The sequence below is a fragment of the Mauremys reevesii genome, linkage group 2, assembly GCF_016161935.1.
Source record: "Mauremys reevesii isolate NIE-2019 linkage group 2, ASM1616193v1, whole genome shotgun sequence".
Classification (NCBI taxonomy): Eukaryota; Metazoa; Chordata; order Testudines; family Geoemydidae; genus Mauremys; species Mauremys reevesii.
Window position 1 is genome coordinate 214096480 of NC_052624.1, and position 14586 is coordinate 214111065.

Sequence of the window (14586 nt, forward strand, 5' to 3'; positions counted from 1 at the left end):
ATAGGTTCACCGAAACATTTGTAAAACAATGTTTTGGCCACCAGTAATATCAAGCAGTCAAGCATTCTTCACAGACCCTGAAAGTGGCCATAATGTCTATCACCTAAAATACAGAACCTAATATTTAGCATCTGGAGAGTCAGAGGAGACCTTTTAATCGGAAAAGAGAGTGGGTCCTGGGGGAGTAGAAAAGGGAACATTTGCTTCTTGCAAGATGTGCTATTAATCCCCTGTCTTTTATCCTGGTTGCTATGGATGAATCTTGGTATACTAGTGTAAAGGATAAACTGGGGGAAACTTATCAGGAAAATTCAGCGTAAGCCTGAATCATCTGAGAAACAAAAATATTATAAAAATAACACCATACAGGAGGCTGTTCAGGAGGCTAATTTAGGTTCAGATTCTGCTGATTTTACTCAGTTTGAGTAGTATCTTACTTTGGGATTGATTCAATGGCAGCATCAAGTCCTTTGTTACTGATAGAACATACTTAGCATTGCTGTTTCATATATAATAACTCTTTCAGACTCACAGCCAGGGCTTGGTTCTCTTTACACTTAACACTGGTGTAAATCAAGAAAAATTCCACTGGAGTTACACAAGTGAAAAATGAAGGAGAATTGGGCCTCCAATCTTTTCTACATCAACACAGAAGACTCAAGGGGCTATTTTGATTCCTGTGGTAAGACAAATTGATTCAAAATGATGAAGAAAATATAAGCTTTAGAACATGGAAGAGAGGCAAGTGAAAATATCAGTATCCTCCTTTATTTATGTTTCAGTAATTTTAAGAGGAAGAGAGAACATCGATGGATATAACTTGAGGAAGATCTTAAGAGAAGTTTGGTAGATAGACCCTTGAAACTAGCATATACCTCTGTCCATCACATGACAGTCATGTTGGAAATACAGTAACTCCTCGCTTAACGTTGTAGTTATGTTCCTGAAAAATGCGACGTTAAGTGAATCCAATTTCTCCATAAGAATTAATGTAAATAGGGGGGGTTAGGTTCCAGGGAAAAAAATTTCACTAGACAAAAAACTATATATTATATTGATATACACACAGTATATGTTTTAAACAAACAATTAAATACTGTTCACAGCTATGATGATTGTGAAGCTTGGTTGAGGTGGTGAAGTTAGAGGGTGGAAGAGGGAGGGATATTTCCCAGGGAATGCCTTACTGCTAAATGATGAACTAGCACTCGGCTGAGCCCTTAAGGGTTAACACATTTTTGTTAATGTAGCCTCTCACACAAGGCAGCACGAACACGAGGGAAGGGAGACAGCATAGCAGACAGAGACAGACACACACCTTGTGTGTGGAAGAGAGAGAGAGATGCACACTGCCCTTTAAGTAAGCTGACCCACTCTTAAGTGCATTGTCTTTTTAAGTGGATAAGGAAGTTGAGACAGCAGCTGCTGCCCCAGGCTTTCTCTGTCTCTCTCTGTCGGTGTCCCCTCCCTGCTTTATATGGAGAAGGGGTAAGTGGGGTGCAGGAGCAGGGGGGAGGGGGACACCCTGACATTAACCCTTCCCTCCCCCCCTCCCCTCTGCAGAGCAAGCAGGAGTCTCTGGGAGCAGCTCCAAGGCAGAGAGGAGGAGCAGCTCATGGCAGTGGGGGGAGGGACAGCTGAACTGCCAATTGATAGCCTGCTGGGTGGCTGCAGCACAGGGAACTTAGGGGAGCGGGGAGCTGATGGGGGGGGCTGCCGGTCCACACTGGTTACAAGCCCCCACCAGCTAGCTGTAACGGGCTGCTCTTCCTGCAAGCAGTGGACAAAGCAGGCAGCTGCCAAATGACATTAGAACTTTAAATGAGCATATTCCCTAATTGATCAGCAACGTAACAACGAAATAACATTAACCAGGATGACTTTAAGTGAGGAGTTACTGTGCCTATTTGGTCACTTGGAAAATGAAAATAGGCACTCATATAACTAAAACAATAGTAATATTTTGCATGTGTATATACAATAGAACCTTAGAGTTACAAACACTTCAGGAATGGAGGTTGTTTGTAACTGATTGCCAAATGAAGTGTGTGGTTGACCAGTCAGTTTGTAACTCTGGTGTTTGTAACTCTGAGGTTCTACTGTAGTAGTGCCTTCCATCTATACACCACTGAGGGCAACAGCCAACTTGTGCTGAGCATGTAACACAACAGAGGAGGTAAGGAAATGTTGGCCCAGAGCAAAAGGATAACCTCTCTATCCTTACACAAAAGATCACAGGTTTGGGTCTTTGGCATCTACATAGACTGGATCTTGGGTTTTAAGGTCTTCTTCAAATGACGCACATACACTAAGCTTAATGGAACTCCATTTACCTATCTCAGAGAGATGAATAGCCAAGTCCACCCCTGCAGCATTTGAACCTGTGATTCCAGGGAATTCACACCTGATACTTATACCACCAAGGAATATTAAACAGAGGAAGTCAACAGGAATAATTTAATCTTTATTTCTTCAATTGCAGAAAAGTCCCCAAATGCATCTTGCAGAAAGATTGAGAGTAGGGATGATACCTACAAAAGTGTTGTTGATGGAACATTTGAGACCCAGTTCTGTTATTGGGGTAGCAGAAAAATGCTCTGTACCCCCTGACTAATTAAATTGCCAATATGTTGCTTCATTTTCAGGCCACATTCTGCGATAGTCAGAGGTAGCTTCAATATTGCTTTTGTCTAGACTATTATCTGTATTTAAAGAAATGACAATTTCACTATGTGAACACAAAACCATTGTATTAACCATAACTTTACGTAAGGTTTAAGGGGATGGCTATTTTGTCCAAATCAGAAGCAGAGCTTGGCACTAGCATGAAGATGCTCACTCACCATCCCTTCATAGTCATGCACCCCCACCATGCCTTTTGTAGAAATCTTACAAAATACTGGAAGCAATATTTGCAGATTTCATTGTACAAAATTAACTTAGCTGATGGCATTGCTCTGTAACAGAGAAGGTCAAAGAACTATGGGCTGATCTAAAACAATTTGAAGTCAATGGACTATATGCCTTTACTGTAATGGAATTTGGATCAGGCCTTCAAAGATGGTAAATCAATAATCAATAGTATAGTTAACTAATTAGGCATACTTTACCAGTGGAGAAGCACTGCAAGGTGGTTGATTATTTTACTAAATTGAAACCTGAATAGCTTAGTCCTGAATCACAAAAAAATTGGCTTACCTGTGTATGCAATCTGCTTGCTTAATATAACAGAGATTGTCATATTTCATATTAGGGATATAATATAAATCTATTGTGCAAGTCACACAAATATGAGATAGCCATATTCTCAGTTTAAAGTGATGTACATAAACAGCATCTTCATGGAAAACATAAATATCCTTTTTGCCATATAAACACAAATCCCATATTTCTATATAAACTAAAAATAGGCCATCATAAGTTAGGTTTAGATACAGTTATTGGTGAAAGTCTGACAAAATTTAGATAATGATTTCATGGAAGACATTTGTTTAAACTGAAAAGGTCCAGATATCCCTTGTGGAGAAGTTTGCAATGCTACTACGCATATTCTAAACAGAGAGCTGTAGTCGTAGAATTACTATTTTGGTACATTTCATGAGGGCTAATATTAACTTAGAGCACAAATAAATGCCTATCTTTTCATATAGAAATTTGGTCTAAGTGCTCTAAGATGTATGTTTCACAAAGTTCTGAGTCAATTCATAAAAAAGCATAGAGCTAACAATAAAGAGAGGATGAGGCATATGTGAACCCCCCTGCTCCCTGCTGAAAAACTGAACTTTAGATCAGGATATTTGTACAGAAATACTCCCCAATATTTTAGGGCAATTAATGTTGAAAACTAGAATCTCCAAATACCAGGTGACATTAGTTGTAAACACAGACACACACTTTCTCTTTTGCTTACAGACACCAGTACAAATGTATGGATGGGAATGAACCTTAAACATTACCTTAATACAAAAAGCATATGGGCTCAAATTTTCAAAGATATGTAGGTGCCTCAAGATGCAGACAGGTACCTACTCAGATTCTCAAAAGGGCCTAGTTGTCTAACTCCCACTGATTTCCCACTAGGTGCCTATCTGCATCTTTAGGCACCTAAATACCTTTGTCCCATAGTGCACTAATTGTACTTCAGCTCTTATAAGACACAGCTTAAGACTGGTTTAATACTAACACACACGTTATTAGTCACAACTTTTTCACCGTAATATATAAGATGCTCCACATATTTATATTAACACTTAGCACTTATATAACACTTTTCCTATGAAAACCTTTAACTGATTTACAAGAGAAAGTAATAATCATCTTCAAATTACAGATTTTTAACAATCTTAATTGTATACTACAGAACTCTTCTATATTTACATTTTGTCTCATCTCACACTTTTTTTCAGCCTACACAATACTGTGATGTCAATTAAATAGAAAAATCTCAACCGTAAGAGTATCACATAACTTATACTCACCAACATCTTGTTAAAGAATTAAGATTGCAAAGGATTCTTGAGAAATGTGTTGGATTTTTTTCTGAAGCACTCACACACATTAGGAAGCATGCAATTCAAACCTAACACAATAGGCTTGTTAGAGCTTTATACTGTTTATAGATTGAAGTACAGTACTGCACTCTATTGGATGTCCTGGTATAATTTTTATTTAACAGTAGCTCTTTGTATAATATGAAGAATTTGATTGTTGTTTTAATGCTTGCAGCACTGTATTTTTCCTTGAATTTTGACATATTTTACTTATTCTTTCAGTCTACATAGATGATACGATAAGTATCCAATTCCAACATCTATTAGCGAAATAAAAGAAACAACTAGAAACAACTGGAAAAAGTAAAAACCAAGGGGACTTTTGTGCATGCCCTGTGGAGGTCAGGTTATTTTTCAGTTTTCAGAAATATGTTTAATTGAATTATCATCATTGCCATTTGATTATGACAGTGTCTAAATTACAATGCCATATTCCTGTCTGCACATAATATTTTCAATATGTACTGGGGAAAGGCTCCCTATACGCTCTTTGCTACTCAGAACTCAGTTTGGTACCGATGTGCAGGAGTATGTGGTGTAGATCCCTAGGAGTAGCTCAGACATGCAATACTTCCAGAACAAAAAGTAAGCAAAGTCCACTTAACATTTCAAAATGGCCTACATTGCCTCTTAAGCCCCTTAAGCATGCCCTGCTCCAAGTCAGAGAGGTCAAGCTATAGTAACAACCATTTGTGATGTGTGTGCAGAAAAGCATGAGGGGATAGAGGCAACCAAGTGACACATGTCAGCCAATCACAATTCTCCTCCCTTTGGTTGTTGGTGTTGCCAGTCCTCCAGGATTGTCCTGGAGTCTCCAGGAATTAAAGTTTAGACATCTTTGGTGGATAGGGGGAATGCGGTGGACATAATATTACTGGACTTCAACCAGGCTTTTGACACAGTCCCACATGACATTCTGATAAGTAAGCTGGAGAAATGTGGGCTTGGTGGAACTACCATTAAGTGGATATATAATTAGTTAAACTGCAAACAAAGAGTAACTATTAATGGAATGATGAGGGATTGGAGGGAGAACTCAAGTAGGGTTCCACAGGGATCTCTTCTGGGTCCAATGTTGTTTAACATCTTTATTAATGAGCCAGATGTAGGAACAGAGAGCATGCTGATCAAATTTGCAGATGACGCAAAGCTGGCGGGGGAGGGGGGAGGGTTACCAATACTTAGGAGGATAGGGCTACTATTCAGAGAGATCTTGGAGAACTGGGCTATAGACAACAAAATGAAATTCAACAAAGACAAATGTCAGGTGCTACACTTAGAGAAGAAAAACCAATGGCACAAATACAGAATGGATGTTAATTGGCTTGGCAGCAACACTGCTGAGAAGGATCTGGGAGTTGTGCTGGATCACAATTTCAACATGAGTTAGAAATGAAATGCAAAAAAAGCAAGTGCAATTTTAGGTGGCATTAACAGAGGCAAGTCACAGGAGGTGATAGTATCACTCTACTCGGTGTTGGTTAGGCGTCAGCTGGAGTGCTGTGTCCAATTTTGATCACCATTGTAAAGAAAGAATGTGGAGAAACCAGAAAGAATCCAAAAGTGAGTGACAAAGATGATCAAAGGGATGGAATGCAAGCCAATGAGAGAAGGCTGAAAGAACTGGGTATGTTTAGCTGGAAAAGAGGAAATGAAGCGGGGACATGATAGCAGTCTTCAAATACTTGAAAGGCTGCCATAAAAAAGAAGGAGAAAATTGTTCTCTTGCCACACAGGGCTGGACAAGAGGCAGTGGGTTCAAACTACAGCATAGCAGATTTAAATTAAGCCTCAGGAAAAAAATCCTAACTGTAAGAACAATAGGACAATGGAACAGACTGCCTAGGGAGGTTGTGGAAGATCCTTCTCTGGAAATTTTCAAAAGGAGTCTAGATAGCCATCTATCTTAGATGGTTTAGATACAACAAATCCTGCATCTTGGCAGGGGGTTATTAGACTAGAAGGGACTTGAAGGTTATCTAACCCTAGGATTCCATGATTAATATTTAATTGAAGATTATGTCATTTGATGGAACCTCCAGGAGTATGTCCACCCAAAACTGGCAACCCTATAGATTGTGCATACACAAAGGGCCAAGTCCTGATCCAATTACTCATGAGTAGTCTCTGCAGGGGCGGCTCTACATATTCCGCCGCCCCAAGCAGTCATGAGCAGGAGGCGCCCCGGAGCCCCGGGAGCAGCGGACCTCCCGCGGGCTTGACTGGTGAGGGTCCGCTAGTCGCGCGGCTCGGCTGGACCTCCCGCAGCTGCGGGTGGTTCGCTGGTCCGGCGGCTGCAGTTAAGCTGCCGCAGTCACGCCTGCGGGAGGTCCAGCCGACCCGCGCGACCAGCGAACCGTCCGCAGTCACGCCTGCGGGAGGTCCACTAGAGCCGCGGGAGAAGCGCCTCCTCCGCAGTCATGCCTGCGGCAGGTCCCGTCGTCCCGGGGCTCCGGTGGACCTCCCGCAGGTGTAACTGCGGCAGGTCCGCCGGCCCAATCTGCCGCCCCTGCCGGCAAGTGCCGCCCCACGCGCGTGCTTGTCGCGCTGGGGTCTGGAGCCGGCCCTGAGTCTCTGTGAGGTCAACGGGACTACTTGCATGAGGATTTGGTCCTGCATGTTACCTGGTACTTCACAGGAGGAATGACAGAGGGGTTTAGGGATTGTTGGATGTCAGAGACCACTGACATATACAATTATATACCTACAGGTATGTCTATACTACGAGCTGGGGATGTGATTCCCAGCTTACGTACACACACTCGTGCTAGCTCTTATCTGATCTAGCGCATTAAAAATAGTAGTGTAGTCACAGTAACGTGGGCAGCAGCAGCGTCGGCGGCATGGTCTAGCGGCCCAGAGTACATACAAAAGGGGTTCAGGCAGTTTGCACTTGACATGGCTAGCTTTGAGCCGCTGCTTGCCACTGCCCACACTACGATACTACACTATACTATACCATACCCATACTACACTACTATTGTTAGCATGCTAGCTCGATGAGAGCTAATGCATGTATGTGCACATGAGTTGGGAGTCACACCCTTTACTCATAGCATAGACGTAGCCTAAGTGTTTGTACCACTCAAGCTGTGGTCTTCTCCTGTCACTCACTTGATGACGTACACCATTTGGGTGGCCAAGGACTGGCTAGTCTGCTGGTGCACCTCTTTGGATCAGTGCTTTGGGCTTCCATATTACCTCCATATGATCTTATGGAAAGCAGATATATGAACAATATCGGTGGTTGGGAAAGTGCGGGGAGAGGAGACAGAGGGGTTTGGCAATGAGCCATCACCTAGACAAGAACAGATAATTAGTGCAGAGAGTACAGCATGCAGGGGATCAGCTCTCCCAACTTGACTAGCCCCTCACTTGGCTAGGATTCACACCTCCCTCATGGCTTGATCCAACTCATTGATTTAAATGGATTGGGCTTTCAGGCAGTAAACAGCTGTGCGTCAACACTTCAAAGAGCCAGGAAACATGGAGTTTGCCTTACTTTTATTTCCTCTTTGTCTTAAGCAAATGTATTAACCCGCCCCCCCCATGTTATACTACACACATATGTCCTAATAGGACAATACAGCTAATAAAAAACTATTTTAGCAAAAAGTCTGACATAAAACCAGATCCACAATCTAAGAAAAACTAGAAATATGTATATTTAATGTCATTTTGAGCTTTTCTGTATAGCTCATCAAAACTTTTAAGTCCAACCTTTTTCTGGTGAAAAATGACCTTTTTCAAAATGAAAACCCTGTTGCAAAAAGCTTTGTTTGTTTGTTTGTTTTGTTTTGTTTTACATTCTAGATCTTCATTGAAATTGACAATTTCAACATTTTGATTTTTGAGCTTTTTCCCCTGCCTCCCTTTTTGTAACTGAATAAAATAGAATAAATAATGTCTAGGTATTGGGGTTTCTTCACTTTTTCCATGTGTGATTCTAACTTCTCAAAACTTCTTCAACTTTTGCAAGGTTACTGAGGAAAAATGAGACTAAATGAAACCCACATCTGAAGAAGTGGGGTTTTTGACCCATGAAAGCTTATGCCCAAATAAATCGGTTAGTCTTTAAGGTGTCACTGGACTCCTCATTGTTTTTGTGGATACAGACTAACACAGTTATCCCTCTGATACTTGAAACAGATTATGTGACTCAGTAGCTTTTCAAAAGTTGGAGAAGTTTTGAAAGGTTAAAGTAGCAAAACGAAAATAAGAAAATTTAAAAACAAGTCTGATCATTATATCATCATCATCAGTTGTATTGCACTATGGAAAGGAAAAAAAAGAGGAAAAAAGGGGAGAATTTGAAAATTAAAGAAATCAATTTTTTAAAAAATTGCAACTAGCCCCAAAAAGTTTGTTTCAAATTCTGGAAAAAATTCAAAATGTCAAAATTTTTCACAAAACTGTTTTCCCATTTTTCAATAAGCTGTATTTATCAGGCTTATTTGAACTACTCAGAGTTGCTCTTTTACGACCTTAATCCTATCATTCACCAAGACAAGAATTGTGTGCTTTGAAAAGGCAAATGATAGAGCATTAGAGAAAGGGGTGGAGTATGATATGGATCAAGGTGTCTAAAGCCATTCACAGAAGATCTTTATGCAACTGTATTTGTGGTAATTTTCTAAATATTTCCCATCTTATTTATCAGGAGTAGCTATACATGTTTGCACCCTAGGCCCTTATCTGGCTGAAAAACCTATGACCTCTACAGCTGTGAAAGCCTTGGCAGGTTGTGAATCCCAGCAACTGCAAGGGTAGCTGACCTATTCAGCATTAAGTTCAATAAATTGGTGAAAGCTTCACCCCATATCTCCAAAACCCAAACTCTGAAGTGACTAAATCATTTTGGGTCCCCACCTTGAGACATTATAAGGCCTGGCTTTCAGAAAGTCCTTTGAAAATCTCAAGTGTCTCAAGCTGGGCACCCAAAAATCAAAATGTTCCAAATCACTAGCTGCTTTTGAAAGTCTTGGATCATGTATACATCTCCACAATTGCAAATCCTGAGTTTTCACCTTCTTCAATCCCCTTTCCAAACACGTCCATGCTCACACAGCAGTCAAGCGCAGCTAAGATGGGAGTGGTGAAAGATGGAATGATGAAAAAGATGGAAGCTGTCTGTTTTTTGTTGTTGTGCTGGGATGGGGTGTGCAGGGGTGGTTGCTGTTAAGGTCCTAACTGGAAGAACGTGTTCAGGCATTCTAGCTCTCCTTTCTTCCTCGTCCCTGCTGTCAAATCCATTCTTGAGCTCACATAGGGAAAGCCATTTATGATTAGCCTGTACTTGCCAGTTTGTAAGAAATAAATAATAATGTGCCCTTTGATATTATTAATTTGGTCTCAGTCAGGATCAGGGCCTCATTGTGCTGGGAGCTGTTTTTTCCTGTGTTTTTTCACAATCTCTGCCTCAAAGAGCTTGCAACCTTGATCTTGAACAGTGATGGATCCGGGTGGAAAGGTCTACCCACACAAATCACATTGCAGAACGAGAGTCTAAGTTAAGACTGGACACAGCAGGTGAGAGTAACAATCGGTGAAAAGGGGAGGAAGGAGAAGGGTAACAGTAACAAGACAACATGGTTACTTAGGCTAGTATATGTTTTCAGATCTTCTATAGGTTTGTTTCTTTTCTGGAATATAAATATGTAAACAGACATAAGGAAACACTAGTGGTCTTCTGCGTAGCCTTTCCCAGGTGCCAGTTTTCCACTGACCATGTAAGCAGAGGTGAGTCTTAAGAAAGGATTCGAAGGAGAAGAGTGTAGTAGCCATATGGATCAGTTCGGAGAGGCCATTCCACTTCTAGAATACTTTCCATCGGAGGATATCAAGCAACTTTAGATATATTAAAGAACTGAGCCTTTTGATCACCCCCCTGAAGTAGGTATATATTATTAGCCCAATTTTACAGGAGGGAAAACCAAGAGAAAGCAATTAAATGACTTGCTTAACATCATAGAGTACTTCAGTGGTAGAGCCAGGACTACAACCCAGATCTCTCGATTTCCAGTCCCACTAAACAACTTCCTTCTTCATTAAATGGTAAGATCAAGAAAACACATTATCTAGTTTCAAGCTTTCAATGGATTATTATAAACCAGAGAGACTGGGAGGAGAAATACGATTTTACAACTGACAAGAAATACTTTGACAATGTCCTTTTAATGGATATGTTTATGTCAGAACAAAAATGATGGTGCACATTTAAGAGCTAAATAATCAAAGGGCGAAAAGATTCCAGACATGGAAAACTCTTTTCGATGAATATTTTTAACAGGAAACTAACAAATGGATTTGGGGTCCATGCAATGGTCAGCTGTCACAAGTATAAATAGGGTAACTTAAGCAATCTTTTAAAAACAGGATATTAATACTGAGAAGCACATTAGCTAGCAACATGAACACTCATGAGACCAAACCTTTTCTAGTGCCTCAGAGCTACAACTGGCCTGTTATGCGGTAAGAGGTGTTGTTTGGATTACAGATGGCAAATAAGTGACAGAAGCAAGCCTCAGGCATGCTTCATATTCTTTACCACACAGAGTCTTTCACTAATTAAACTTAGTGTTTACATTTTCTCTTAAACACCATAGCACCAAGCTGTAGATAGCTGTCCTATTCCACAAGTATTGCTGAATTGTCATATGCCACATACATTATCAGATTATTCTGTTTCCTCTTGAAACTACATGCTCAAAATATATCATTTTTGCCCGGAACAAAATAAAAGATAAGTTGTATTAAATACATGTAGGGTAAAAAGGCATCTCCTGTGGAGATCATTATCTGACATCCTATTTAATATAATGACAGTAGCACTATAGCTCCTGAGGATACCATTATCCTGTTTTGCTGTATTTCAGCATAACACCTGATTCAAATCAACACCAACATGTCATTTTCATGATAGTCCTGCACAAATGTCGTTATCCAGACAAAATGATTCTTTTCCCCAGTGAAATGGAAAGTAAATTTAAAATAATCAGCTAGCCAAGTGTCTCTGTCCAATGTAGTATTTTTCAAAACTGCTTTCTGATATGAGTTACAGATCAACAAGCAAATTTAAAAATTAGAATGTTTTCATAACATTTACTTGATAGGTTCTATCTTTCAGAATGATCTGAAATCAAGCTATGAAGGCCACATGGCACTAGTGCCCCAAAGACCAGACCTATTGTCCACAGAAGTCAGTGGGAGATTTTCCACTGAGTTCTTCTAAAAGCTTTTGGTTTACGCTTCAGTTTGAGAGAGTTAAGGAAGGGGAAGCACTGGCATATTTCCCTTCTTACCCACCAGGGATGTCACTGCTGGCACAGACAGCAATGTCCTGCCCACCCTACTGAAACACATCAAAGCACATTCTTTATAAAGTAGGTTGAAACCACCACAAGATCTGATTAAATTGAACACTTCCAAAGTGGGGAGATTTTTGTGCCATAAAAGTTGCCTACTTTATAATAATTCTCATGATATTTTTGAAAAGAACAGGAATATAAACCTGAACCTGAAAAGAAGTACTCACATGAGTAATCATTATTATAATCATGACTAGTTCACTGAAATCAAATCAACCTAATTGTTATAAACCCCTTGCTCACATTGGTGAGCAGTTACTCACACAAGTAGCTCCAGTGACTTAAATAGGACTCTACTCATTTGTGTGAGTTACTGCTCACCAGTGTGAGTAAGGGGTTCACAATCTGGCCAAATAGCAAAACAAGACAACCATTTATTAGCATCAGTTAGCTGTACAATATGTATTTTGGGTGCTAGTGTAATGAAGTAATGTTTGACACAGTGATATCTCAGTCTCACACTCCTGAATTATCTTCAGCCAAAGAGAATGGATGTGAAAAGATGCTACTTACTGTATTATAAGAAAATATTTAATTTTTTTTGTCCATCTCCTACTCTGGATGGCTACAACCTGACACACTGTCCATCAGTCTTTAGCACTTACATCTATAGAGATGTCCTTTATTCTCTCTCTTTCTATCTAAGTTTCCATTGGCTGACAGCAGCATTAACCCAGTGTGTCAGACAATAAAGCTGTATGGTAAATTAGAATCATGAAAGTTTACAAAGGATTAAAGGTTCTGACTCGACATTTTATATCTCATACTATACTGATCTTGCCCCACAATCAAATGTGGTACTTTGTTTTTAAGCTTGTCAACTAACATTTTAAAATCATCATCTGAACTTCACAAGTACTATATTCAGGCAGCTATGAAAAGAGAGAGAGAGAGAGAAAGAGAGAAATAAAATTAAAGTTGAACCCAGTTTTTTAATATGTAGATGGGTTTTCAAATGATTTATTCTTTAAAAATGATACACTTTATTAATAAACGATGTTTGTAATGATGAAGTGATTTTATCTTATCTAAAGGAGAGAGAGAGAAATAAATCAAATGTAGCATGCCTCAATTTCATTTGCTAGTGTCTCTTCTGGTTTGTGAAAATATCAAAGTTCTCTGATGATTCTGAAGTTGATTAACTGATAAGTTGTGAGGAGAGCTATTCCTTACCGCTTTTGTGCAACACAAGAGGCCAAGGATGTGTAGGGTCTAGAAATACTGCCAGTTATACACTAACATAGTATTCATAACCTGTGAATAAATAATGAGATATAAACCCTGGGAAATAAATGACAGAACTTTAAAATTTGCCAGGGATGTTTTAATAATATTGAATGCCATCTGTTCACCTGACTATCAACTCAAAGAAGATAGTGAAGGCAGGGTCTACTTTCACTGACTGCTAAATAAATCCAGAAGTACAAACAAATCACCTAAAACTTAAAGCTACTGTCACTACACTTGTGATAAAAACTTGTGTTTTCTACAGATTTTTTTAAAAAGTCTTTCATCTTTCCAGTCTCTAAGTTTTCATGATCTGTCCTTCACTGACCATTACTATGGATGTTGTAGTGCTCTGATGGATCCTATTTTCTGATTTCATGGATCTCCCTGAAAAACAATTAGCAGAATTCCAAAGAAATTCCACATCAGTGCAAGACTTCACTAACTTAATAGCCTCTCTAATGGTGTTGGAAAGGAAAAAAATATATAAATGAGATACTCTTCCCATTGGTTTCTCTCCTCACATCTTGCTTGAGTCCTCACTTTCTATGGATTCACACAGACCTGTGAACTATATCCTCCCAAGATGTTTTTAAAGCAGTGAACAAAGGGAATAAATTCAGGAAAGATGAAAAAGGGAGGGGGGAAAGAAACCTCTGACCTGACATTACCAAATAAAAAGACACTAAGATGAAAACGAAATAGTGCCATGGATTTACATATGGGGTTTTGATGGAAACTAGGGCTGGGTTTTAAATCAAAACTCACCATCTCAAAACCACTTCTTTTCATCCGCCTGCAGGACTTGAGGTAAGTACGTATGCGTTTTCTGGCACGCTCTTGATACTCAGGGAATTGTCGCCTGCATGAGTCAATGATAGCCTGGATCTTTTCTTTGGGCTGCTTAGAGATTGGGACCATTCGGTCCAAGTTTTCATCTACAAACAGCCTGACAAACATCTGTTGGTAAGAGGGAGACAGAGGAAAAGGGTTTGGAGGGCTGCTCTCTTTCTCTTCCTAGTCTTGATTACTGATAGGAAGATACTTTTTCTGTGCGCTGAAGAAGCTATGTAATGGGAAGCCAGAAATGTTAAGCAAACAACTCTTTAAAGGACTTTTTTTTTAGGACTGATAAAAAAGACAAGAAAAGAATAGTCTATAGTGTATAGAAATTGTGAGATAAACCACAATGAATTGTGAAAATAGGCAGCACTTAACTTTTGTTATTAACAATAAGTTATGATTGCTCCCTGGTTTTGTTGAATTGCATATTTACTATTGTCCTAGTTTGAACAATTGCTTGTGTTATCATGCATAATTACATATAGTGGGAAAGCAAGAGAAAATAGCTGACCACTGGAATCTCCTCCTGTAAACTAGCTGCCATCCCCCCCTCTATCCACTGGATGAACATGCACATATACACAAAACACATCTTAGTT

At 39.7% G+C, this 14586-nt stretch overlaps 1 protein-coding gene across 7 annotated transcripts in view; it reads right to left on the reverse strand.

Annotated features, from left to right (window-relative positions):
• NOL4 (nucleolar protein 4) overlaps nt 1–14586 on the reverse strand; it is a 333499-nt gene that overhangs the window by 43038 nt on the left and 275875 nt on the right. For 6 of the 7 annotated variants that reach the window (XM_039526516.1, XM_039526514.1, XM_039526515.1 and 3 more), the window contains one exon: nt 13913–14104. The exons of the other annotated variant lie outside the window; for it this stretch is intronic. In XM_039526516.1, the coding sequence (XP_039382450.1) occupies nt 13913–14104 (192 nt within the window). The remainder of the gene's footprint in view (nt 1–13912; nt 14105–14586) is intronic. 7 annotated transcript variants of the gene reach the window in all.